This window comes from Notolepis coatsorum (genome assembly GCF_963971535.1).
Source record: "Notolepis coatsorum genome assembly, chromosome: 3".
Taxonomy (NCBI): Eukaryota; Metazoa; Chordata; class Actinopteri; order Aulopiformes; family Paralepididae; genus Notolepis; species Notolepis coatsorum.
In genome coordinates this window covers 190,229,129-190,254,699 of record NC_140167.1, presented here as the reverse complement: position 1 = coordinate 190,254,699, position 25,571 = coordinate 190,229,129, and the positions used below count along the sequence as shown (strand labels likewise).

General features: G+C 42.6%; 2 protein-coding genes across 2 annotated transcripts; both read left to right on the top strand.

The window, feature by feature from the left end:
- Positions 1-10,030: 10,030 nt before the first annotated feature.
- On the top strand, positions 10,031-13,221 carry p2ry8 (P2Y receptor family member 8; the record flags this gene model as incomplete). Its single annotated transcript, XM_084311479.1, has 2 exons — positions 10,031-10,320; positions 12,468-13,221. The coding sequence occupies 2 exons, from the start codon at positions 10,031-10,033 to the stop codon at positions 13,219-13,221; spliced, it is 1,044 nt and encodes a 347-aa protein (XP_084167605.1).
- A 4,002-nt stretch (positions 13,222-17,223) lies between these two features.
- slc25a6 (solute carrier family 25 member 6) lies at positions 17,224-22,060 on the top strand (the record flags this gene model as incomplete). The annotated part of the gene is made up of 4 exons (XM_084310144.1): positions 17,224-17,334; positions 18,377-18,863; positions 20,669-20,809; positions 21,903-22,060. 4 exons carry the CDS (start codon positions 17,224-17,226, stop codon positions 22,058-22,060), a joined length of 897 nt encoding a protein of 298 aa, XP_084166270.1.
- Positions 22,061-25,571: the final 3,511 nt, after the last annotated feature.

The window sequence follows — 25,571 nt, the reverse complement described above, 5'->3', positions numbered from 1 at the left end:
ATTCATTCATTCATTCATTCATTCATTCATTCATTCATTCATTCACTCTGCCTCAGCTGGCATTGGGTCCTTATTTGTAATACGTACACATTGTACATTGTCAATACAATACGTAAATATATTACTTATGGCTATAACATAATGCTACACAAGCAGAAGAAGCAGCGGGACAGAGAAACATGAGAGAGGTATACAACATCACCAGGAAGCTCTCGGGGAGAAGGATGAGATCAGAGAAGCCCAAAAAAGACAAGGCAGGAAACACACTATCCACAAAGGAAGAACAAACAAGGAGATGGGTAGAACATTTCACAGAGCTGCTCAACAGAGCACCAGCGAGCATCCCAGCAGATATACAAGCAGCAACAGACACACTCCCACTGAAAATGACCCCCCCAACAAAAGAAGAAACTAGGAAAGCAATATCACAATTGAGAGATGGGAAAGCAGCAGGACCAGACACCATTCCGAGTGAAGCATTCAAGACCGACATCACTACAAGCATCAAAGCACTCCATCCCCTCATGAGGAAAATTTGGCAAGAAGAAAGGATACCCAAAGATTGGAAAGAAGGCTACATAGTGAAGATACCAAAGAAAGGGGACCTTGCACTATGCAAGAACTACCGGGGGATCACGCTACTTTCAACCGCCAGCAAAGTCTTCAACCGGATAATTCTAGATAGGATGAAGACTGCCGTTGACATGCTCCTCAGAGACCATCAAGCAGGATTCCGGAAAGAAAGGTCATGCATAGACCAGATCGCCACACTGAGGATCATCATCGAACAGTCCCTGGAATGGAACAGCTCTTTATACATCAACTTCATCGATTTCGAACAGGCCTTTGACAGTCTAGATAGGAACAGTCTGTGGCACCTGATGGAGCACTATGGAATCCCACCGAAGTACATCAACATCATCAGAGGATCATATGACGGGATGACAAGTGAGACAAGGCTGCCTGCTGTCCCCCTTCTTGTTCCTGCTGGCCATTGATTGGACCATGAAGAAGACAACAGAAGGAGCCAGAAACGGCATCCAGTGGACACTGATGCACCAGCTTGAAGACCTCGATTTTGCAGATGACCTAGCTCTCTTATCACACAGTCACCAGCAAATGCAACAAAAGACCAACAAACTAAAGGAAACAGCCTCAACTCTAGGAATGAAGATCAATAGGGTAAAAACCAAGATTATGAAGATCAACACAAAGTGCCAGCAAAACATTGAACTAGAGGGAGAGGCCATCGAAGAAACTAACTCCTTTACCTACCTTGGGAGCGTAGTAGATACAGCGGGTGGCACAGAAGAAGACATCAGAGTGCGAATCGGAAAAGCAAGAACGGCATACAACCTACTTGGTCGAGTATGGAGGTCTCGCGAAATAAAAACCAACACAAAGCTGAGGATCTTTAACTCCAATGTTAAATCAGTCCTCCTGTATGGCTCGGAGACCTGGAAGACAACCGTAGGGCTGAAGCAGAAAGTACAGTCCTTCATAAATTCCTGCCTCCGCCGCATTCTAAGAGTGAGATGGCCAAATGTCATTACAAATCTGGACCTGTGGGAGCGCACAAAACAACTACCCCCGCCAGAAGAAATAAAGAAGAGAAAGTGGATGTGGATAGGCCATACCCTGAGAAAGGAAGACACAAACATCACCCGGCAAGCCCTACGATGGAACCCACCTGGAAAGAGGAAACGTGGCAGGCCTCGAAACACCTGGCGCCGTTCTTGGGAAGGGGAAATGAAAGAGGCTGGACTGGGATGGCACAACATCGTTCGGGAGGCCAAAAACCACGCAACATGGAAAGAAATCGTCAGTGGCCTATGCTCCGCAGGGAGTGCAAAGGCTTAAGTCAAGTAAGTCATAACATAATGTGCATTATGTATGCTTTTTCCTGTGGTTGATTAGTACTTTATTTACATATTTTAATCAAGACCAAGTGAAATGTGATACCCAGACAGCACGACCACTACAGAATATTCTGGACCAAGGGTTAATTTGGTCGTGTGTCTGGGTTAAAAGGTTTAGCTGTGTTCTGTCAAAGCAGTTCCATGAATCTGAAGTTGAGAACAACACAAGATATCCATTGTATATTTGAACACTTTGTACAGGAAATCCAAAACGTACAACATGGAATCTGCAGGAAGCAGATACAGTGAATACTAGATATCATCTGATACTAGCAACCCTGAGGAATCTAGGGGTACCAGAAAGTCTATGCTAATGTACCGGGAAAGATATTCTGCTCCAAATTTGAATCCTATAAACCTGAAATTAAATTGGGCTCACTGGAACCACAGACGTTTTACCTCTGTGTCTAACCATGTCAGAACTTACAGTCAAAATGAATCATTAAATTCTTTTATACAAAGATTATTTTTTCTTTTGCCTTTTTCTGCATACTGAGTTATTAAGCAGAGTAGCCTACTTGTGAGTCCAATGAGCACAATTGTTTTTATGTGTAATCATGTAAGTAGTCATGTTAGACCTTCATAAAGCTCTATGACGCTTTATTTCCATGTCTACTTACAGCTCTATTAAAGCATTACATCACGCGCAGTCTATTAAAGCATTACACCACATGCAGTCATGGGTTGTGAGATTTAGACCATGCCAAGGGGGGTCTAACGACCACCCCTAGGCATGGTCTAATTCTCACAACCCATGACTGCACGTGGTGTAATGGCTTTTATACAACTAGTGAATTCATCCAACCTTATTGCTATACAATAAACACACATTAATTGAAGATTTATTGAAAAAACCATCCGCAGAAAAAGTAGTTCCCAAAAAAAAAGGGAAGTTGCCTCCATGTGGAAGCAGCTCGGAAGTACATCCAACTGTTCTCACTGTCTCTCAACTAGACATCCAACAAACTAACACATCCAACTGTCTTTCAACTAAGACATCCAACAAACTAACACATCCAACTGTCTTTCAACTAAGACATCCAACAAACTAACACATCCAACTGTCTTTCAACTAAGACATCCAACAAACTAACACATCCAACTTTTCTTTTGTTTTGAACCTACTTTCTATAGAACTTCATTCTTAGATGCTTCTATAGAAAGTAAGTAAAACAAATAAAAAAAAGTTTGCTTTGCCCTATACAGGGGGACATTTTTTTTCTTTGCCCTATAAGAGGGGATTTTTTTTAACCTACTTTCTATAGAAGCAGCTGGGTGCGCTGTTTTAAGTGAGCGTGGATTATTGAATTGATTGATTGATTGATTGCTAATTTTATTACTGTCCGCCTTGTTTCCAACTGGTTAAGTTTAGGCAATCAATTTGCGCAATTTTTATTTTGTTCGACAATGACTCATGACCCATCAATTACATCATCCAACATTGTTTAAGAAACTAACACATTCGCCGTCACAGAATCGTTTTTCATTTAGTCTTTATGACCCTATCACCATATCCTTTTGTAACGTTTACTGTCCTCCATCTTGCTTTCACTTCTAAAAACTTGCATGGCGGATTGATAGTAATGCGGTTGTGGGCGGGTCCTGGGACCAAGAGCGTGGGGTTATTACAAATACCCACGTGTAACTTGCATTGTTTATGCCAATCAGAATCGAGAAATGTGCATGCCGTTGTATAAGAAGCTTTACCTCCATGTCTACTTAAAGCTCTATGCAGCTTTACCTCCATGTCTACTTACAGGTCTATGAAGCTTTACTTCCATGTATACTTACAGCTCTATGAATCTTTTCCAAAGCGCTTAGAGAATAGGAAGAGAGCAATCAGCAGGGAAAATGTATGGCAGACAATGTCTCACTAAAATAAACACTTCATTCAAGTATTTGATTAAACATATGTGCACACACCTACAGTTGTCTGTGGAATAGCACTGCTTAACTATCAGGAATATTTATTTCAATATTGTAAATACATGTTGTCTCATTTTGACATAAAAACTAGCCATATCATTAGCCTAGAATACCCTGGTTGTCTGAGCGTCGTCAAAGAAGGTTATAAACGTAGTATGACCCAAAATATAAAATAAAAGAAAGAAATATATATTTATCCGCTGAATGACATTCCAAGTTTAAAATGTCAATATGTTTCTAAGACTCTAAACATGGAAGAGCTGTTCCTCAGTCAATACGCCTCCTCTCCTTTACTGGTATAATCAATTATACATCCCACACTCCATTCATTTTGGAGCTCTCAGGTCTGTAGCCAGGGAGAGCCATCTCATTTCCTATTGCTCAGGCTTTTGAATAAAAGGACAATATATGCTTGCAGTTTGGCGCCCCCTGTTGAAACACTGTCGCCAAAAGAGGTGATAGAAATTTAGGACCAATTATTCTTTATATGAGTCATGCCAAGAGAAGCACAATCATCATTATCCTGCTAGGACAATGAGACCGTAGGCCTCAACGGTGAGACTGTCGGCCTCGGGGTGGTTCCCGGGGTGGTTCCCACGGTGGTGGTGGTGGATTGATTGATTGATTGATTGATTGATTGATTGATTGATTGATTGATTGATTGATTGATTGATTGATTGATTGATTGAAAACTTTATTAACAGATTGCAGAATGGGTACAATACAGTACGGCTCAATACACACAATTGTTAAGGGGATGCAGACCAGAAAAAGACTTTCGTCTTGTTTACATCAGGGTCCCCCATTTTCCATTCATAATGACCTGAATGAAATGAGCACAAGACAACACAAATGAGGACAGAGAGCCTTTTGAATTGTGGTTTGACAGTCTCTGACACATTTCTTCGTCGATAAGATCTTGTAACAACGCGTTGTGATATTATGGCCTCTCTCGGTCACACATGGGGTAAAGCAGAACTATGGAAATCAACAGGAAGCTACAGTAGCAACATAAGCACACTTCTCGTGCATCTCGTGCATCTCGTGAACGAGAGAAAAGGAACACATTTGACACATCATAAGGACCAGATGATTGATTGCACTTTTCCACACCAATATTTCTATGTTCTACCTTCTCCCTGAATGAATTCTCAAATAACTTAACCAATTGTAACCGCTCTTGTTGTCACCACTACAACATTAGCACAAAGTCACACGTTGATCCCATCCATGTATTTGGAGAGTAGTTCAAACTAGACAATTTCATTCAATTGAGAGGGTGGTTGTTGCCAATACACTGCCGGCTGTGTGCTGAACACAAGTGTGTGTGTGTGTGTGTCTCTCTGTGTGTGTGTGTGTGTGTGTGTGTGTGTGTGTGTGTGTGTGTGTGTGTGTGTGTGTGTGTGTGTGTGTGTGTGTGTGTGTGTGTGTGTGTGTGTGTGTGTGTGTGTGTGTGTGGTGTGTGGTGTGTGGTGTGTGTGTGTGTGTGTGTGTGTGTGTGTGTGTGTGTGTGTGTGTGTGTGTGTGTGTGTGTGTGTGTGTGTGTGTGTGTGTGTGTGTGTGTCAGTGGAGCAGTGTCTGTGCCCTTAAATGGGCTGGTGAACTGCCTGTGACCCAGTCCTTAATGACCATTAAGTTCTAGGAGGGTAATGCAGCAGTTGCAATTTGGCCACATTTCCATAAAATTTGGTCCCCAAACACTCCACCTGTGTGTGCACCATACTCCCATCTCCCATTGGATGGCTGACATCTCTCCATGTTTTACCCTCCTTGGTTAAGTCACAGTCAGAGACATGAGTGATTAGGAGCGGTTTTGGTAAAAAGTGAGGGGAAAAAAGGCTGCAGAAAACGATTTGCTCATTGACTCCAATGCATTCGGCGGAAATGTCTCTGTCCCTGTTTGCGCTCGTGACTTTTCACCTAGATCCATTCGCTCATTCCCACGTGGGGTACCATTGGAAAGCCACACTCATTCGTTACAACCCTGTCTCCCATAATTTTCGAGATTTCCAAATGATGGACGGAGGTAGAGGCTCGGGAGTCGGGAGTGGTATTTGAAAAAATTAAAAGTCTGCCGTCTACTTTGGCGCATGCCTCACATATCGGCATGTAACTTGAGAACCGCTGACCGGAATTTGTCGCCTGAAACGGCAATCGACAGGCAACAAATATGCACACTGAGCTGCTTGAGGTTGCCAAAGTGGCATGTCGCGCCGGTGGGCAAATCGTCCTCGGGCCGTTGTGTGGTAAGAGGATTTATATAATTTCACATTTGACGTAATCAGAGCAGCATAACTGGACTCCCAAGCACTGGAATATCCAAACGTCATGTAGAATGCATACCTTTACTTAGTTTAGATGCTTCAGTACATTCAATAGCAAATACTTCTCTACTTTCTAGAATTTGAATGGAGGACCTTTACTTTTACCAGACTACTAATTTATCTGGGTATTTCTATTTTTACTTAAGTAAAGGAACTGTATACTTATTCCACCGCTGGCCATTGCCATGTACAAACAATAGAATAGAATAGAAATACTTTATTCATCCGGAGGGAAATTTGGCACTACAAATCGCTCACAGTAAACAGTAAACATTTAGGTAGACGAAGGTCTGGACTCTAAAAAAAAAATAAATAAAAACATTTAGGTAGACAAAAACAGAAGTCACGAATAAGAATAAAAATAAGCATAAGAATAAAATACGGTCCGGGATATACGTTTCCTATGTTATGTACTGTATATACATTCTAATATAAAATATACAGTAAAAATATACAGAAATATACAGTCAGTGTAAAATTGTACAATGTCGGTTAAAAAAAAAGAAGAAAAAAAAAAACACACACACACACGCACACAATGTTGTACTGTATTGTGTACATAAAGTGTAGCGGTGGGTCGTCAGAACAAGCGTGTGGCTCTTCCTTGACAGCATGAAGACGCACATGACTCATTTCCCTCTACAGTACCACGCTCGAACCTCATTCGACATAATATCTCTGTATCCATCCCTGACTGCCTCTCATATGCATGACTGCCCTCTGCCTCTGCTGTTACTGTCTGTAGAGGTGAGTACCTTTTAAAATATATATATATACACACAATATTGAAATCCTTGTATATCTTCCTGTACATTTTACATTTTTGACTGTAGATTACTGTATATCTTTGGACTGTATATTTTATAATGTATATACATATTTTAGAATGTGTACTCTTATTCTTATTTTAGATTTTTGACTTAACCTATTATGTTTATTGTGAGCGATGTGTTGAAATGGCAATAAAGTTTTCTATCTATCTATCTATCTATCTATCTATCTATCTATCTATCTATCTATCTATCTATCTATCTATCTATCTATCTATCTATCTATCTATCTATCTATCTATCTATCTATCTATCTATCTATCTATCTATCTATCTATCTATCTATCTATCTATCTATCTATCTATCTATCTATCTATCTATCTATCTATCTATCTATCTATCTATCTATCTATCTATCTATCTATCTATCTATCTATCTATCTATCTATCTATCTATCTATCTATCTATCTATCTATCTATCTATCTATCTATCTATCTATCTATCTATCTATCTATCTATCTATCTATCTATCTATCTATCTATCTATCTATCTATCTATCTATCTGTGGTGCTGAATTTCCCTTCTATCTATCTGTGGTGCTGAATTTCCCTCGGGATTAATAAAGTACTTCTATTCTAAACATCTTTTTTTAATGATGTTGAACTAGGACTATTTAGGATCATCGTGTTGTATGTCATTTCCATAGCTTGACGTTTTAAAAGTAAAATTCCCATAAACGTCACTACAGTGAAGGCAGATTTAAAGTAAGAGATTATTACAACATTATCTTTCTTGTTTTGCTTTGTTTACTTTGACCAAAGTGTACTTCAGGGAGAAGTACAGTATGGTAGTATAAAGTATAAAGGTCACCACGTTACTTGGAATAGCACATGGGGGGAAGATACTTTCACTTGGCCTGTATTACAACTAGACGTTTGGCTCAGTTATGTGTTTAGATCTGCGGTTTATTGTTTCAGCCGTGGTTTGGTTTGTCGTATATACGCACCGCACCATGTGTAAGTGAAAGTGTTTGATTGCATTCCTCTATGTTTAGAGGCTGTGGTTCTGCCGCTAAAAAGAGGAAATTTACGTCTTTGTCATCGGTACAATGTAGGCCTACCATGGCAGTAAAACATGAATTGCCTTAACCATTATGTCCAATAGTTCATAGGATTTCACAAAGCATCCGTTAACAGTTGACACTTCTAAGTCTCTACTTGCAACACCCACAATGGCAGTTGATAAACCTCACCACAATTCTAGTCTGCCCTTTTCCTGTTTGAAAACTCCCCCCTTGACATGTGTGGAATAGAGTGTACATAGGACTCATTACCTTTTGTATTGTATCTTAGTACTTTTATCATGTCTATTTTTATTTCTATTCTATTTTATTCTATTATTATTTGTATTTTTTGCACAATCGAAGCGGGCATGGCCACCTTCAGTATTATGTCTTGTGTATGTATGTGATGAATAAACCTCTTGAATCTTGAAAACGCATGCACCTCCAGCTATGTGGCAATGATGCTTGTGCGCTTGCACAGATTGCTGCATAACACCTTTTAAAATCAAAGCACCTTGCTGAGTGGAAATTGTGACCGAAAGTGATAGTTGAATGTTACAAACCATGTTTCCCCTCGGGGATTAAGAATAAACCATACCATACCATACCATACCATACCATACCATACCATACCATACCATACCATACCATACCATACCATACCATACCATACCATACCATACCATACCATTCCATACCATACCATACCATACCATACCATACCATACCATACCATACCATACCACACCATACATACCATACCATACAATCAACAATAATGTAAGTCCACAGTAGTAAAGTGGTTGTGACACTACTGTGTCATTTTTCACAAACGGGGCAATTTGTGTTTCAAGTCCAAGTTCAAGTTTTGTTTTATTTGTCACATATAAGGTTACATACATTATATTGAAATGCTTGGTTCAGTATGAGCCCCCTGAGATTGTGCTTTATATATATATATATATATATATACAATATACAAACTAAAGTACAAAATGCAAATCAAACCTACACCTAAACCTACACTTGCACAAAATAAATAATAACGAAAATAAAAAATAAAACGAAAGATAAACTATGGTGTAGTGTTTAAAAGTGTTTAAAGTTTGTACATGTAGAATGGATGGGTTAGTGTTGTATAGAGTCATTGAGCATCCTGATGGCCTGGGGATATAAGCTCCATTTCAGTCTCTCTGTACTAGCCATGAGACTCCGATAGTGCTTGCCTGACTGCAGCAGTGCAAAGAGGCAGTTGTTTGGGTGGCTTTGACAATTCTCTCAGCCTTGGCCCTGCAATGCCTGGTGTAAATGTCCTGGAGAGTGGGAAGCCCACCTCCAATTGTACGTTCGGCTGATCGAGCCACTCTCTGCAGTCTGCTGCAGTCGTGTGCGGTGCTATTCCCAAACCAGGAGGTGATGTTACCAGTCAGGATGCTCTCTATCGTGCATGAGTAGCAGTTCTCTAGGATCTTCTGACTCACTTTGAACTTCCTTAGACGCCTAAGGAAGTAGAGGCGCTGCTGTGCCTGCCATGCTGTTGCACAGTACTGCATAAAAGAGCACAGCACAATGACACAGCATATACAGTATTTACAGCTTTGTATCACTCAGGGGTGTAGGTTTGATTTGAGCTTTGGTAGGGACATCTGATATGCAAGCGCACAAAGTGTAAAAGATATTTTTTGCACTAATCTGAACGTAAATGCGCTTGTTGTTGATTGCATATTGCAGATAATATGATCGCTGGCTGATTTTCTCGCTGGTTCTTGATGCAGCTGTCAACCTACACTTTCGCAACAGATACAGTAGTAAAATGGCTCTGTTTTGCAAGACCGCGATTACTCTGCATTTCTTTTGGTAGGGACAATTTGTGTTTCCGTGGCATCGGTAGGGACATGTCCCTAGTGTCCCTATGTAAGACTATGCCTATGGTATTACTGTAACAGTCCACACAAATCACTTGCGATCCTCTCTATAAAGCTTGTCTCCGTTTTGACCCCAGGTACCTGCGAAGGAATTCCGATATGTGTGGTTTAAACATCACCAAGCTGGACAACGACACAATATCCCTGTTCCAGAACTTCTATGCCAGCTCCACCATCTCCATCATCTACATCATCGTCACGGTCATCAACCTCTCCGGGAATGGGCTTTCTATGTGGCTCCTCCTCTTCCGCACATCACCCAAAACCCGCTCCATTATCTTCATGATCAATTTGACCTTCACAGACTTGGCCCTGGGGGCTGCCTTGCCCTTCCAGATTGCCTACCAGCTCCAAGGATACAATTGGACCCTAGGACCCATGATGTGCAGGTATTCTACAGTCAGCGGCCACCTCCTCATGGGCTCCTTGAGAGAGAGACAGAGTTAATTTAATTTACTAGAGCTTTAGTACAATGAGATCAAAGAAAGACGGTTGACAATATAGGTTTCATTCTTTCCACTAACATCTCCTCAACAGTAGACAATTCTCATTATTAATTAGATCAAAATCATAGTAACACTAAAAATCTTCTCAGATGGGGGTCTTTGGGACAAAACATTACTGGATCGACAGTTCGATGTTCTAATCTGTTTATCTATTTGGGAGCCCCTATCCTATACATAAGTTGCCACTCATATCCTAAATGCCCATAAAAGATAAGATATTAATTTATTGATCCCCTTGGGGAAATTCAGGCATAATATCATCATGGGGGAGCGGGGAGGGGAGGTACAGGTATGGGCAGTGGAATAGAAGAAAGACGTAAATATAGGCAATACAATTATAGTAAAGATAAATATAAGCAGTGTAAACAATATAATTAACTCTGTGAATATAGAATAAAGCAGTGGTTCTCAACCTTTTTACACCAAGTACCACCTGAGAACATAGCTGGCTCTCCAAGTACCACCATATGACCGATGTTAAAATACAGTCTATTCAGTTCACGCAGAAGGCAAATCTATTCCTAATAACATTATTTATTGTTAACTTTTGTCAGACACAGCCACCATGTACAAAGGGGTAGCACTAGAACTAGCAAACTCTTCCACACAATGCTCATACAATGCAAGGGGCATTGAGAACATAATAACTAACATTCTCACATAGCAAGTGAGAAAATTAAGAACAACTGTATTTCAGCAAATGTACCCCCCCCCCCCCCCCCTCTCTCTCTCTCTCTCTCTCTCTCTCTCTCTCTCTCTCTCTCTCTCTCTCTCTCTCTCTCTCTCTCTCTCTCTCTCTCTCTCTCTCTCTCTCTCTCTCTCTCTCTCTCTCTCTCTCTCTCTCTCTCTCTCTCTCTCTCTCAGCAAGCAATTGTACTTGTACACACACTAGTGATGCGCGGGCTGATTAGATCCATAGTGCGCGGGATCACGAGTCAAACTAAAATATTTGTATTGTTTGCGGGTAATTTGCGGTCGGGTTAGTTAAAAATTAAAGTTTTATTAGCATAATATCGCCTAGAACTACATCAAATCCTGAGGGATCTTCTTCCAATCAAATACAGTCTAATCCGACAGCAGTAACAGCATAAAAGTGATGTGGATTGTGGACGTAAATCAACAAAACACTTGTAGTCCGTTTTAGACAGAAGGCTTTGAGAAACGAGTGTTCAGTCGGACTCGGTATAATGTGTGGCTTACCGACTTTCATTATGCGGAGGCTGGAACAATACGAGTTGTCCTGTGCCTTCCTGGCTGCAGGATTGAATCGTGGACTTGTGCTTTCTCAGTGCATCACGTTTTCTTGTGAAGAAATCTTCTGGTTTAAAAAAATATTCTCCTCCACTATTCTCTTTAGAATATCTCCCGTTTTGAGCAACTTTTGCCACATCCCTCGGCTAGTCATCACTAGCTTGCTTGTAACGTTAGCGAATCGTACACACGCCACAGGTACTACTGTCCGTCAGGAACAATGTCAGACTCAGAAACAAATTTAGTTTCTAAATCTAAAAACAACCAAATAAATGTAAAAAATATTTTAACCCCCAATTTCAATTATCTCAAGCTTATTTTCATTTGTTGTAGTATTAGTATTTTGATTTTAAAGGTGGTTTTATAAAAAAAAATTGATTCCAGGGATCCCTCCGAGTACCACCAGCAGGGGGCCCAAGTACCACTAGTGGTACGCGTACCACAGGTTGAGAACCACTGGAATAAAGTAAACAGTTATCATATAATATGGGCAATAAAACACTTAGAATCTGAATATAGAAGTAAGTAAAGTAAACAGTATACACAGGTGCAGTATACATAAGGTACCTTAACCCTAGAAATAACCCATATTCATTGAAGGTTCTGTGTTGGAGAGTAGCATGAACCTATAACACGTCATAATGTAGCTTTAACCCTTTCACCCTTTCACAACCGGCGACTGTCGGTTGTGTGATAGTAAAACCTTCTGTCGTGTGGCAGTGAAAAGGTTAATGAAGTGATTGTCTTCCATCATGTCTTCCATCATGTCTTCCTCACAGGTTCGTGACGCTGGTGTTCTTCTCCAACATGTACTGCTCCATCCTGACCATGACGGCCATCGGCGTGGACCGCTACCTGGGCATCGTCCGGCCCATGCTGTTCCGAGAGACCCGGGAGAACACGTCCATCGCCGTGGTCTGCTGCCTCCTGATGTGGGCCGTGGTCCTGTCCGTGTTGTACCCGCTGATGACCACCGACCTCACCTTCCACGTTCCCGAACTGGGCATCACCACCTGCTTCGACGTGCTGAAGCGTTGCATGCTGCCGTCCACGCTGGCCTGGGTCGCGTTCCTCTTCACCCTGTTCTTCGTCCTCTTCCTCCTACCGTTCTGCGTCACCGCGTTCTGCTACGTCAGTGTCATACGCAAGCTGGCGCGGGACTCCCGGACGGGGCAGAAGGAGAAGGCGATACGCCTGGCGCTCGTCGTCCTGCTGGTGTTCACCCTCTGCTTTGCGCCCAACAACGTCCTGCTCCTCGCCCACACGGTCCGCAGGCTCTACTACAAGGACTCCCTCTACATGGCCTACAAGCTGTCGCTCTCGCTCAGCTGCCTGAACAGCTGCCTGGATCCGTTCATCTACTACTTCGCCTGCGCAGAGTTCAGGCAGAAACTGAGGCAGATGTTGCGGCTCGGGAGTATGAGCAGCGTGGATAGGACAGAGCGCAGAGAGAGCCTCTACTCGACCAACTATGCTTCTGTTGGACAAGAGAGAGAACATGGCCACCTAGTAGTACGTAACAGCCTCATGTAGGGTGGGGAGAGGCAGAGAGAGAGAACATGGCCACCTAGTAGTACGTAACAGCCTCATGTAGGGTGGGGAGAGGCAGAGAGAGAGAACATGACCACCTAGTAGTACGTAACAGCCTCATGTAGGGTGGGGAGAGGCAGAGAGAGAGAACATGGCCACCTAGTAGTACGTAACAGCCTCATGTAGGGTGGGGAGAGGCAGAGAGAGAGAACATGGCCACCTAGTAGTACATAACAGCCTCATGTAGGGTGGGGCGAGGCAGAGAGAGAGAACATGGCCACCTAGTAGTACGTAACTGCAGCATGTAGGGTGGGGAGAGGCAGAGAGAGAGAACATGGCCACCTAGTAGTACATAACAGCCTCATGTAGGGTGGGGCGAGGCAGAGAGAGAGAACATGGCCACCTAGTACGTAACAGCCTCATGTAGGGTGGGGCGAGGCAGAGAGAGAGAACATGGCCACCTAGTAGTACGTAACAGCCTCATGTAGGGTGGGGAGAGGCAGAGAGAGAGAACATGGCCACCTAGTAGTACGTAACAGCCTCATGTAGGGTGGGGAGAGGCAGAGAGAGAGAACATGACCACCTAGTAGTACGTAACAGCCTCATGTAGGGTGGGGCGAGGCAGAGAGAGAGAACATGGCCACCTAGTAGTACGTAACAGCCTCATGTAGGGTGGGGAGAGGCAGAGAGAGAGAACATGGCCACCTAGTAGTACGTAACAGCCTCATGTAGGGTGGGGAGAGGCAGAGAGAGAGAACATGGCCACCTAGTAGTACGTAACAGCCTCATGTAGGGTGGGGCGAGGCAGAGAGAGAGAACATGGCCACCTAGTAGTACGTAACAGCCTCATGTAGGGTGGGGAGAGGCAGAGAGAGAGAACATGGCCACCTAGTAGTACGTAACAGCCTCATGTAGGGTGGGGCGAGGCAGAGAGAGAGAACATGGCCACCTTTGTGTAGGGTCGGGAGAGGCAGAGAGAGAGAGAGAGATAGAACATGGCCACCTTGTAGTATGTAACGGCAGTGGGGAGAGGCAGAGAAAGAGAGAGAGAGAGAGTGAGAGAGAGAGAGAAAGAGAGAGATAGAGATAGAGAACATGGCCACCTAGTTGTACGTAACAGCATCATGTAGGGTGGGGAGAGGGAGATAGAGAGAACATGGCCACCTACAGTAGTAGTATGTAATGGCATCGTGTAGGGAGAGAGAGAGAGAGAGGCAGGGAGAGAGAGAGAGAGAGAGAGGGTGGTGGCTGCCTTTTTTTTTTTTTATAGCGTAACATGGCATTTTGCAACATCCTTTATGTGGTCAAATTTCTAAATCCTTTCTGTTCTGCTGATTTATTGACCAACAAGTAAACATGAACAACATTATAGCCTCTTTTTCATTGTTAATCTGGTTTGCTTATATTATTTATTTCTTAGAATTTCTTATTTTATTTTATTTTATTTGTATTTGTTTAAATACAAATATTATTGTACATATTATTAAATATTTGTTTACCCTATACCTGGAGCTGGAACTGCTATCATGATAGCATGTAAATTGCAAACAATGTGAATAAAATGTGAATCCCATTATGCAAAGACTTTTCTCTATTATACTTGAACTTATAAACCACTTAAGAGCAATACCAATGCCACGACATGCGGTGCTGTATTATGTTGGTCAATAGAAATTAAAACAAAGATATATCATTGGTCGATTTGATCACCTGTATGTATTTTGTGTAGCTAAAGTAAAACAAGGATCATCATACATAGAACAATCTCAGCCATAAGTCATTCTTAAAATCACAGTTGTTAGTTAAACTCTATCTCAATGAAGACACTTGTCTTTTTTTCCCCTAGTAAATTGTAGTGTAAGAAAACACTGAAAACCCTGTGAGAAAGATATGCGTCTATGTAGTAATAGGCTATTTCCATCAGTTGCCAGCATTGGCCCAAATGATCTGTGCTAGGCCTAATTATATGTGCCATATTATTTATGTAATATTTTTGCCTACAAACTCTGACATATGTTAGTTTTGTATACCCTGTATGTGTAGCAAAGTGAAGACATTGTAGGCAAGATGAAAGCCGTTAAAAAAATTTGACATACACATTTTCTCACTATTTATTCTTGCTATTAGAACACAATTGAATGTTTACAGTGCCTCCTGCTATGACTTGTGGTCTGTGCAGGTATGTCATCTAACTCTACAATTAGCTATGAGGATAAAAAAATATATATGAACAATGCTATCTACCAAGACCTTTCTAATTCAATTATTAATTACATTAATTAATTAAACATGTTTCTATAATACACTCCTCCACCATTAATGATCAGGTCAGAACTTGTAATCCTCCCACCAACAGATGGCAGTAAATCCTACAAGAAGGGGGTCTTACTATAGAGGTGAGGGCTCTCCTCTTTGGGGCTATATTATATGACTCTGTGGTGAGAGGTCCAGGAGAGAGGTCAAAGAGGTCAACCAGGAGAGGTTTCATGTTCAGGAAATCCTCTTGTTTTTGGCCCCAGGGTGTGTGGTGCTTGTAGCAGAAGCCACGTTGACTGGGTCAACACCTACCCTCTCCAGTCTCTCAGCTTTCTGGTGAGAGGGGAGGGGAAATACCAAGAGACAATTAATACAACTGCTGAGAGAATCCGGCTTTGGGAACATCTGTGTAGCCTATAGGACCTTTCTTGTTGTTATTGTTGTTAATGTTATATTATTCATTGATGAATGATCTTACCTATAGACCCTTTTCAGGAGAATTCCGTTGGGGAACAGCTTTGCCTGCTGTTTATGTCCCATCAGCTGTTGTATTAACACATACTCCCAGGCAGGGCTGTCTCTACGCCTGTACGTCACAGCCAGCTAAAATGTGATTGATTTAAAGTCTCAATCCATTATTATTATTAGTTTGCCATATCAATGTGAGGTACATCCACATACATTCTTCAAGCGTTTGATCTGTAGATGGAAAAAAGATTTTGGGACGTGTTTAACCAATCATAAAGCAGAATATAATGTTACAACGTAAACAAACTTTTTACAACCACAAAATACAGCAAATAAAATTAAAACTCATATGTCCCTATTCTCTAGTGTTAATCCTTGTATCAAGACCTGAGTCAATAATGTCTCCATTGCAAAAGAAAAATTATGGAAGGAACATATTATGGAACATTGGTTTTCTTTAGGTGATAGGTGCTGGGGGAAGGTTACATAGATAGGCTACTCCTTGCAGTTTGGCCAGGGTTCTGAATCTGAGTCTTCAGATTAAACATGCCATTCAGAAGTATTCCCATACGTGATGCCATACCCATGGACACAAACAATCAATTAGCTTTAATTGATTGTCCCCTTTGGAGGCAGGAACACTGCCCACCTGATCTATGTATTTGTATTTGCTAGTATTTGAGTAAGGGATTATTTGTTCTACAACACCCACCAGAAATTATCTGCTCAAAACAAGGGAAGAAAGAGATGGTGGGAATTAAATAATGAAAATTAGAATTATTTGACTAGTTTCTTCTAGGAAAGATTTACAACGTTGTTCCACAGAATAATTTTTTAATATATAGATGCTCATTGTATGCCTGTCTATAATTGAAATGTGCTATATACAAATACAGTTTATTATTATTTGAAAAAACCACAACATTTTTGAAAAGATGAAAAATATGGGACCATTCAAATGTCGGCAGGCCTGTTTTGTTTTAAGACTTTGTAATGTATTATAAAATGAATACAGCGTATTTCTCTTAATAATTATTAAAACTTGTGTTATGGCACGATGTGATGATGACCGACCGACGGGATGCTGACTAACTGCGCCAGCGTTCAACGTCCCCTGTATCCTCTCGCGAGCTTTTACCAGGACTCCGTGTTCCCATTTAGTCAATTCACGGATGCTCAACTTGTGGTACCCAGACAGACGTCTGAAACTCAGCCGCCGCCTCGTACCTCCTGCGTTCGCTCCTTATTAAAACCGACAATTCAAACCACACACCAGCAATCATGGCAGACGCGGCTGTATCATTTGCGAAGGACTTTTTGGCCGGTGGCGTCGCGGCAGCCATCTCCAAAACGGCAGTGGCACCAATTGAGCGAGTGAAGCTTCTTCTTCAGGTAGGCGGCTTATTGCGCATCGGGGGTTGTTGGAGAGCGTATGCGTTGAATGAAAAGTATCTGCGAATTAGTATTCCACACGCTACATGATTCAACAACAACAAAACGAGCCTTATCCTACCGATAAACTGACATCTGTTGAGCGGTTACCATGTTTAAATCCTCGAACTAACCATCATTGCAGCTGTGTCCTGCAGCGGTGAGGCGCGCACTTCTACAGTAGTAGGGTACCACCACCGCGGCTGTAGCCCATAACGAGTGGTTTGGGTTTTTTAACCCATCCTTAGAAAATGCAACAATTTCATCTTGACTCTCATTTTGGGCTATAAAGAGAAAGTAGTTCTACCCACTGTTATTAGGTCAGCAGCATGTCTCTAAAACCCCCACATCTGCTGTGTTTAGTGGTGCAGTACCACTGCAGTGTCACACTATAGCCTATATACCCAGCTGTTATGGTTCCATGGGTTCTGATGATGAGGCTATTTCAGTATTATGTATTTGGGAAGGGGTGGGGGCGCGTATATATGATCAATTAAGCCATAATGTACATACATAATGTCATGCATGATTGCTCGCACCATATTTTACAGTTGAATCCTAATTGAGTGCCTGAATGTGACACTAGGACTAGGCCAATATGCAGGGTGATGTCAGCAGAATTTCTGGTATGAATGAATACAATTTTATTTTCGTGTCATGTCCGACGGACCCATCCCTTACGGGATTATAAGACACCAAAAACAATAATTGAATATAACATTCACTTCCCAAGGTTTGTAAGCTACACCATGCACACCATCAGAGGCCAAAATAAATATGACAATATGTTCTTTTCATACGTTTATCCCAAGCTTTCTCTAAACGGCATTATTATTATTATTATTATTATTATTATTATTATTATTATTATTATTATTATTATTATTATTATTATTATTATTATTATTATTATTATTATTATTATTATTATTATTATTATTATTATTATTATTAAGGAAAATGAATGGCTCATTGGCTCATGTCTCCCCTGTTCCCCCACCAGGTGCAACATGCCAGCAAGCAGATCACTGTGGACCAGCAGTACAAGGGCATCATGGACTGCCTCGTGCGCATCCCCAAAGAGCAGGGCTTCGCCTCCTTCTGGCGCGGCAACCTGGCCAACGTCATCCGCTACTTCCCCACCCAGGCCCTCAACTTCGCCTTCAAGGACAAGTACAAGCAGGTGTTCCTCGGAGGCGTGGACAAGCACACCCAGTTCTGGCGCTACTTCGCCGGCAACCTGGCGTCCGGCGGCGCCGCCGGAGCCACCTCCCTGTGCTTCGTCTACCCGCTGGACTTCGCCCGAACCCGCCTGGCGGCCGACGTGGGCAAGGCGGGCGCCACCAGGGAGTTCAACGGGCTGGCCGACTGCCTGAGGAAGATCTCCAAGTCGGACGGGGCTCGGGGCCTGTACCAAGGCTTCGGCGTGTCCGTTCAGGGGATCATCATCTACAGGGCCGCCTACTTTGGCGTCTACGACACAGCGAAAGGTGTGGGAACACCGCGACACGAACATGCATCCTCTCCACTAGGCCTGCACGTGGGACTACGGGTTGACAGAAACCTATACCCGAATTTACCTGTCTCAAGCCCCCCGCCCTCTTTTCTCGATCCTCCCATCACCGTCGCTTCCCTCGGGGAGGAGGATGGAGAAAAGAGGGCGGGGCTTGAGGTAGGTCAATCAGAAATTCTACAGTGGACTTTTCCCGTGCCGAACTAAAAGAATCACGTATGCATGTGATGTCACTCTGATCAGTATATTGTAATATAATGACTATATTAATGCGATTCATCTATATACAGCCGTGAGGTGTTAAGCTGAGGAGGGGGGGGGGGGGCGTAAAGGCGCTCCCATAGTCCAGCAGACTGTACACAGAGCAGACTCCGCGGATGTCCGCGCGGACTCTTGAGCTTTGATCTCAGCGGACAGCAGACCCACAGGTGCGACGCTCCTATTTTCTGAGGCGCGGACATCCGCGCCGCTGACTTGGTGTCACACAAAACGCTGCTCGGCGTTTTGGTTGACATCGAACTGCATTAAATGTGACACTGCGCGAGCGATTGGTGGCGCGAGGAGAGAGATGAGCCCGTGAAGCGCGCTCTCTCTCTCTCTCTCTCTCTCTCTCTCTCTCTCTCTCTCTCTCTCTCTCTCTCTCTCTCTCTCTCTCTCTCTCTCTCTCTCTCTCTCTCTGTCTCTCTCTCTCTCTCTCTCTCCCTCTCCCTCTCTCTCTCTCCCGCTGATGAATGAATGAATGAATGAAAACTTTATTTAACAGATTGCAGAATGGGTACAATACAGTACGGCTCAATACATACAATTGTTAAGGGGATGCAGACCTGAGAAAGACGTTTGTCTTGTTTCCATCAGGGTCCCCCATTTTCAATTCATATAGACATTTATGACATACACAACATACATGACATTTATGGCATAGGGACATATAGGTATTTAGTACTGATACATTTGTGACATAGGCGGTATTCAAATATACAGTACTGTTACCCCTAGATCCTGACAGAGTATATACATATGATGGGGAGGGGACTGTACATTAGGAGGGGGTGGGTGGGTGGGAGGGAAATATACATACGGCGGGGAGGGAATATATACATGCGGTGGGGAGGAGACTGTCTATTAGGAGGTGGTGGGGGTTTTGGGCATTTACGGTGGCCAGTTTCGAATTGCAGCCTCCCGTAGGTGCTCTTTAAGGCCGTTTTGAATGTGGGCAGGGATTCACATTCCTTTACAGCTTTGGGTAGGGCGTTCCACATTGTTGTGGCATAATTGCGAAACGTGTTTAGTCCCTTGTTTGAGCCGAATCTGGGTTTAACATGATTTGTTGAGCTTCCTCTGGTGTAGTGGTTGTGGTATTCACTGACCTTTGGGAAGTATTTTGACATGTACATGGGCACCCCGGATAATGTTCCCTCTGATCTGCCAGTACAGTAGAACAGACAGAATTGTGGGAAATGTAGTAAAACTGGTGCGAGAAATGTAGGAAATAGACCGCGGACGTCCGCTGAGATCTGCTCGACTATGAAAGCTCAAAGAGCCGCGCGGACCTCGGCGGAGTCTGCTCTGTGTACAGTCTGCTGGACTATGGGAGCGCCTTAACGCTCAGGCAGTCGGGACACAGCCCTCCTGTGTATCGCAGCGGTCGTTAGAATAAGGCCACATGTGTTTTACTCCTATAGAGAGACCACGTGACCAGTTCCCTATACTGTGCTTTTTGACCACTTGTTCCAGAGCGTTGTTCTCTTCTGTTTTCTGTCTCGGGTCGTTTTGGCACAACAGGTATGCTTCCTGATCCCAAGAACACACACATCATGGTCAGCTGGATGATCGCCCAGTCTGTGACGGCCGTGGCAGGAGTGGTGTCCTACCCCTTCGACACCGTGAGGCGTCGCATGATGATGCAGTCGGGGCGCAAAGGAGGTGAGAAAGTAGAAGTAGAAGTAGAAGTAGAAGTAGAAGTCTTTATTTGTCATCAATTAACACACACACACACATGCGATGGGCGACCCACAGGAACACACACATGCACTGAGTCGCTGACGAAATGTTCCTCCCATACCGTTGTCCTTCCCCCCAAGGGCCGGGAGCAGACAAGGGCTGCAGTGTGCGCCACACTCGGGGACCAATCCAAGTGCTCCTGTCCGTCTTCGTCAGGGACGCAACAGCGTTAGCGATCTGTTGTGCATGTTTTTCCATTGGGTTTATCTTATCGGGAGGGGAAACCCTTGCGAGCACGGGGAGTACATACAAACTCCACACAGAAAGGCCCGGGAGATACTCCCCACCTGGGTACCTGGCAATGCGGCAACCTGGTCCCCAAGCGGGAATTGTACCCAGGACCTTCTAGCTGTGAGGCGACAGTGTTAACCACTACACCACCGTGCCGCTTAAACCGAAAGGAGAGTCTTACTGGTGATTCCACCTTCAGGAGGTCTCCTGGGCCTGACTCAACAAAACGGTTGTGATGGGAGGTGCTTACTTGATAACTATGATACCCTTTAACATCTGAACTGGGTTCCTACATAGTATGTATTAGTTCAGGACACAATGGATCATTCAAATGAGGGGAAAAGCACACACAACATTAAAATGAGCTCAAAGGAACCACATCGAGCTAAGCCTAGCTTAACTCTACGAGAGGTCTTTTTGGCCAACAGCTAGGCTAGCTAATCCGTATCCGCTTCAATTAGTTTGTGCTAAGCTAGGCTAGCTTTCAGATGGAAAGCTTTTTAAAAAGGGTTTTGTTAGTTTTATTTTGAAAAGCTCTATAAATAAAATGTATTGTTGATTTTTAAAATATTATTATACTTTTTTTTAAATGATTATTATTACTACATTATATCCTGTTTATTGGTCTGAGTAGCATGAGTGAATTGTATTTTATTTTGGTGTCATACCATCTAAATAACCCATCTCACATATATTGTATATATTATATATATATAGTACATGACTGTATACCATACTTTTCCTATATATGTGGCACATGGATAATATTTCTGCGTCTCCCCAGCTGACATTATGTACACATCTACCATGGACTGCTGGAGGAAGATCGCTCGTGAAGAGGGAAGCAGGGCCTTCTTCAAGGGGGCTCTGTCTAACGTGTTCCGAGGCATGGGCGGGGCCTTCGTCCTCGTCCTCTACGACGAGTTCAAGAAGTATGTCTAAGCGGAAAGCCCTGCCCCTCCCCCGCCCTGACTGGATCAGAACAGCTCTGACAGAGTAGAATAGCTGTTTAACCACTGGTGTTACTGAACGCTTTAACCACCCCCAGTCCTTCTCAAAGTCATCCTGTCTGGGGTTTATGTTACAGGATAGTTCAAAACGGACAACTCCTGCAGACCGTCCACCTCATCCGTTAAACACAGTATATATTTATAGATATTTATATTTTCCTCGTTTGTTCTGTTGGGAACATCTTACACGATTTTCTGTCTTTCTTAAGCTTGTTTGCACAAAAGTGGCAATTGGCATATGACCTGTTTTCCTCTGACCTCAAACCCAGTACAACTCTCTTAAGGAAAGCAGTTTCTATGTCACAGTATTACCGAGCCATTGCCCACCTCCTATGTGATATGTGATATTCTCGGAATGTTGCCCAAATATTTATTTTGCAGTTCAAAGTATTATACAGCTATTTAATTTAACGTCCTGCTATGTCAGACCACCTCCTCAAGATGGCGTCACTAAACCACACTTGTCTCACGCATTGCCAGATACCTTTGAAGAGGCACACAGAGTCCCCTATTCTGTTACACACTGTAATGCTCTCCAATAACAACGAGATGGGTGTGCTGTAGCAATTGTTTGACAATAAAATTAATAGGGGGTTTTGAGAATTAAAGGGTTCATGACGCCAAGCCGGGGATTGGAAGAGTGTTAAATGCGTGTAGTTAGGTTACACCGTCTCTTTTAAATACATGAAAGTGTAGGACAACGGTCCTTTAATTCTTTACAGATACAGCTCATGTCAGTCAGCTTTGGGGGCAACGACTCGAACAGCCAAACAGCTGATGGGAATCTGGGCATATCTATGGCCAGAATAAATGTTCATTCCTCCTGACACTGAAAGTGTATCCCGATTACCCTTCATTTGGATCGCTCTCTCTAAGTATTTTCCTAGAAGGGTAATAAGGGCGGTCATACTTTTCATGGCTATTTTCTTGTCAGTCTGGGTACAGGCTCTTTATGACACACGAAGCTGATTTCCATTAGCCAAACATGAGTCGTTCCAATGGAGAGACGGAGCGGGAGGGGGGTTGAACTTCAGTCATGGCACTGTGTGTGTACAGCACATGACGTTTGATGTAACCCGAAGACACACTGTATGCATCGAGAGGCCGTACCTCGGTGCTCAGCTGACTGGATATACTGTAGTGTGAATGCCTGTATTGATTCAATAAAATTCAATACCTCATGTACATGTCGTTAGTGATCAGTTCTTGGAAGAGAGAGCAAAGCGAACGACAAAGTTGTATTGATTATGGTGGGAACATCGTAGGCTAGTAGTGACTTACAGATGATCAGCCCCAAATGTAAGTCACTGAAGTTGCATCGCCGCGGAACATGGGAGAATTGTTTTCATCAAAGGCTTCGTCAATCCATTCTTCTCTCTCTCTACTGTCCCAGCTGCGTTCGCTCACCCCTAAACGCCTTGGGTTTTTTGTTTACCAGCATCGATAGCAAATACTCTGCAAGGCTTTGTAATGAAAACCATTCAAGTCAATCAAGTTTGCCAGAGACCAAAGGCCAGTGTAATTTGGGAAAATTCCTGAAACTCCAAAGTAATCTTCTGTAATGTGATCTTGCCTATTGAGCGCTGGCTGTACTGTGTGTGTCGGATACGAGCTCAGTCGTTTTCTCCAGATACAGACCTGACAAGCAGAATGGGATCTCCACCTGCAAGTAATCACCATTCTAGTGTTAAGTGCTTTGATATTAAAATGACTGATTTAAGGCCATTTGCTGTTTGTAGATCAGCAAGAGATTTGCAACCACTTCCATATGCTGATAGCAAGGATAAGCCAAATGAGTTTGTGAACCGAATGGATTATATACTACACTGTAGTATATAGTAAGTAATTAACATATTATTTATATACTCTTATATATCAACATTTGAAAAGAAAAATCATCAATAATACATGATAGTGTAGTTATGTTGATCCTCTAATTAATACATTGTGTATACACTGCCGTTTTCTTTGTTTATTTTCTTCTTTTAGGGGAGGGGGGGGGGTAACAGAAATGATGTTGGCAAATGATGAATACTTTGGTTATGAGCCAATGACTGACTAACATTCAAATTAATTAAATAGTGTATTGAACAGAGGTGGGAGAGAGTTACACATGTGCCACGAGCAAGTTTCAAGTCTAAAGCAAGTCCCAAGTCACTGTGTTTAGACTCAAGCAGGTCAAGTTGAGCCACTGCTAAGCAAGACAACTCAAGCAAGGCAACTCTACAACTAGGATGGGTATCATTAGGATTTTATCAGTACCAATGCCTACCAATGCCACTATTGATACTGCTTATTGATACCAATACGTATCAATACTCTCAAGACATGTTGTGAAAATAATTATCAGTGCCACCTTTACATTAGTTTGAGCAATAATAGTTAACAAAATAGTTTTGTTGATACAATGAAATGAATAGATTGTTTTCTCAGACAAAACATGATGGGACCAATAGATACTGTAAATGGCTGGTAGTTGTTGATACCAACCTTATATTTCTGTTGGAATTAATGGGAATATGACTTATTGCTACCTTTGTGAGCTGCAGTTGTTTTTCTTTTCAATCTCCTTCCTAAAATATCTAGGCTGCTCTGGTTACATTAGATTACATACACTACTGACATTTTAAAAATCACTTATTACAACAGACATATAATATTGATATGCTACTTCAATGCGTTTTGTAATTCTTCCTTTAATTAGGCCTTTCGTTGACAGTTTATAGCCTTTCGTTGACAGAGGTCAGTGTCAGTGACATTAAAATAGCGTTGAAATTACTGATATCATGGTGTGGAGGGTGACTAGCATGTCTGAATGACATGGCAGTGACTAATACCTAATCTAAGACCTTTGAATGCAGAGATATATTATTATATACCCGCAACAGTTTGGCACTTTGTATTTATCATGCGGCACATGTCAGATTTGGGGTGATCCCCCTCTGGTTACCCAGACAGCCATATCGGTTTTGTTTCCTTAAAATGTTTGGCTTTTGCCCATAAATCATGTGATTTGTCAACATTCCAATTCTAAAGCCAGCAGCAGTCTCTGGGCCCTGCCTGCTGAAAGGATATCTATACTGGTCTACAAAGGCAAAACATATACCAGTAACTTCAGTTACTGCTGTTAAGCCTGTGGTCGACAATAATTGCAATCAAGTGTCAGGGATTTGTAATTGAATGCTGTTATGAATTCAGCAAGCACATGGGGGACCGCTGCTGTCAGATTGACTTCAGATTAATTTGATACACTATATTTGTCTGTCCCAGTTAATGTTATTAAATGAAGCCACTAGTGGAACATAAATCAACCACACGGTCAACCTCACAAACCACCTTTACACATTGAAACTGAGAGGTTCATGTACTACTACAAGAAACCCCCTCAGCTTTATCTGAGAACGGTATAGGCTACATTCTCACTTACTGCAAGATAAAGGTGA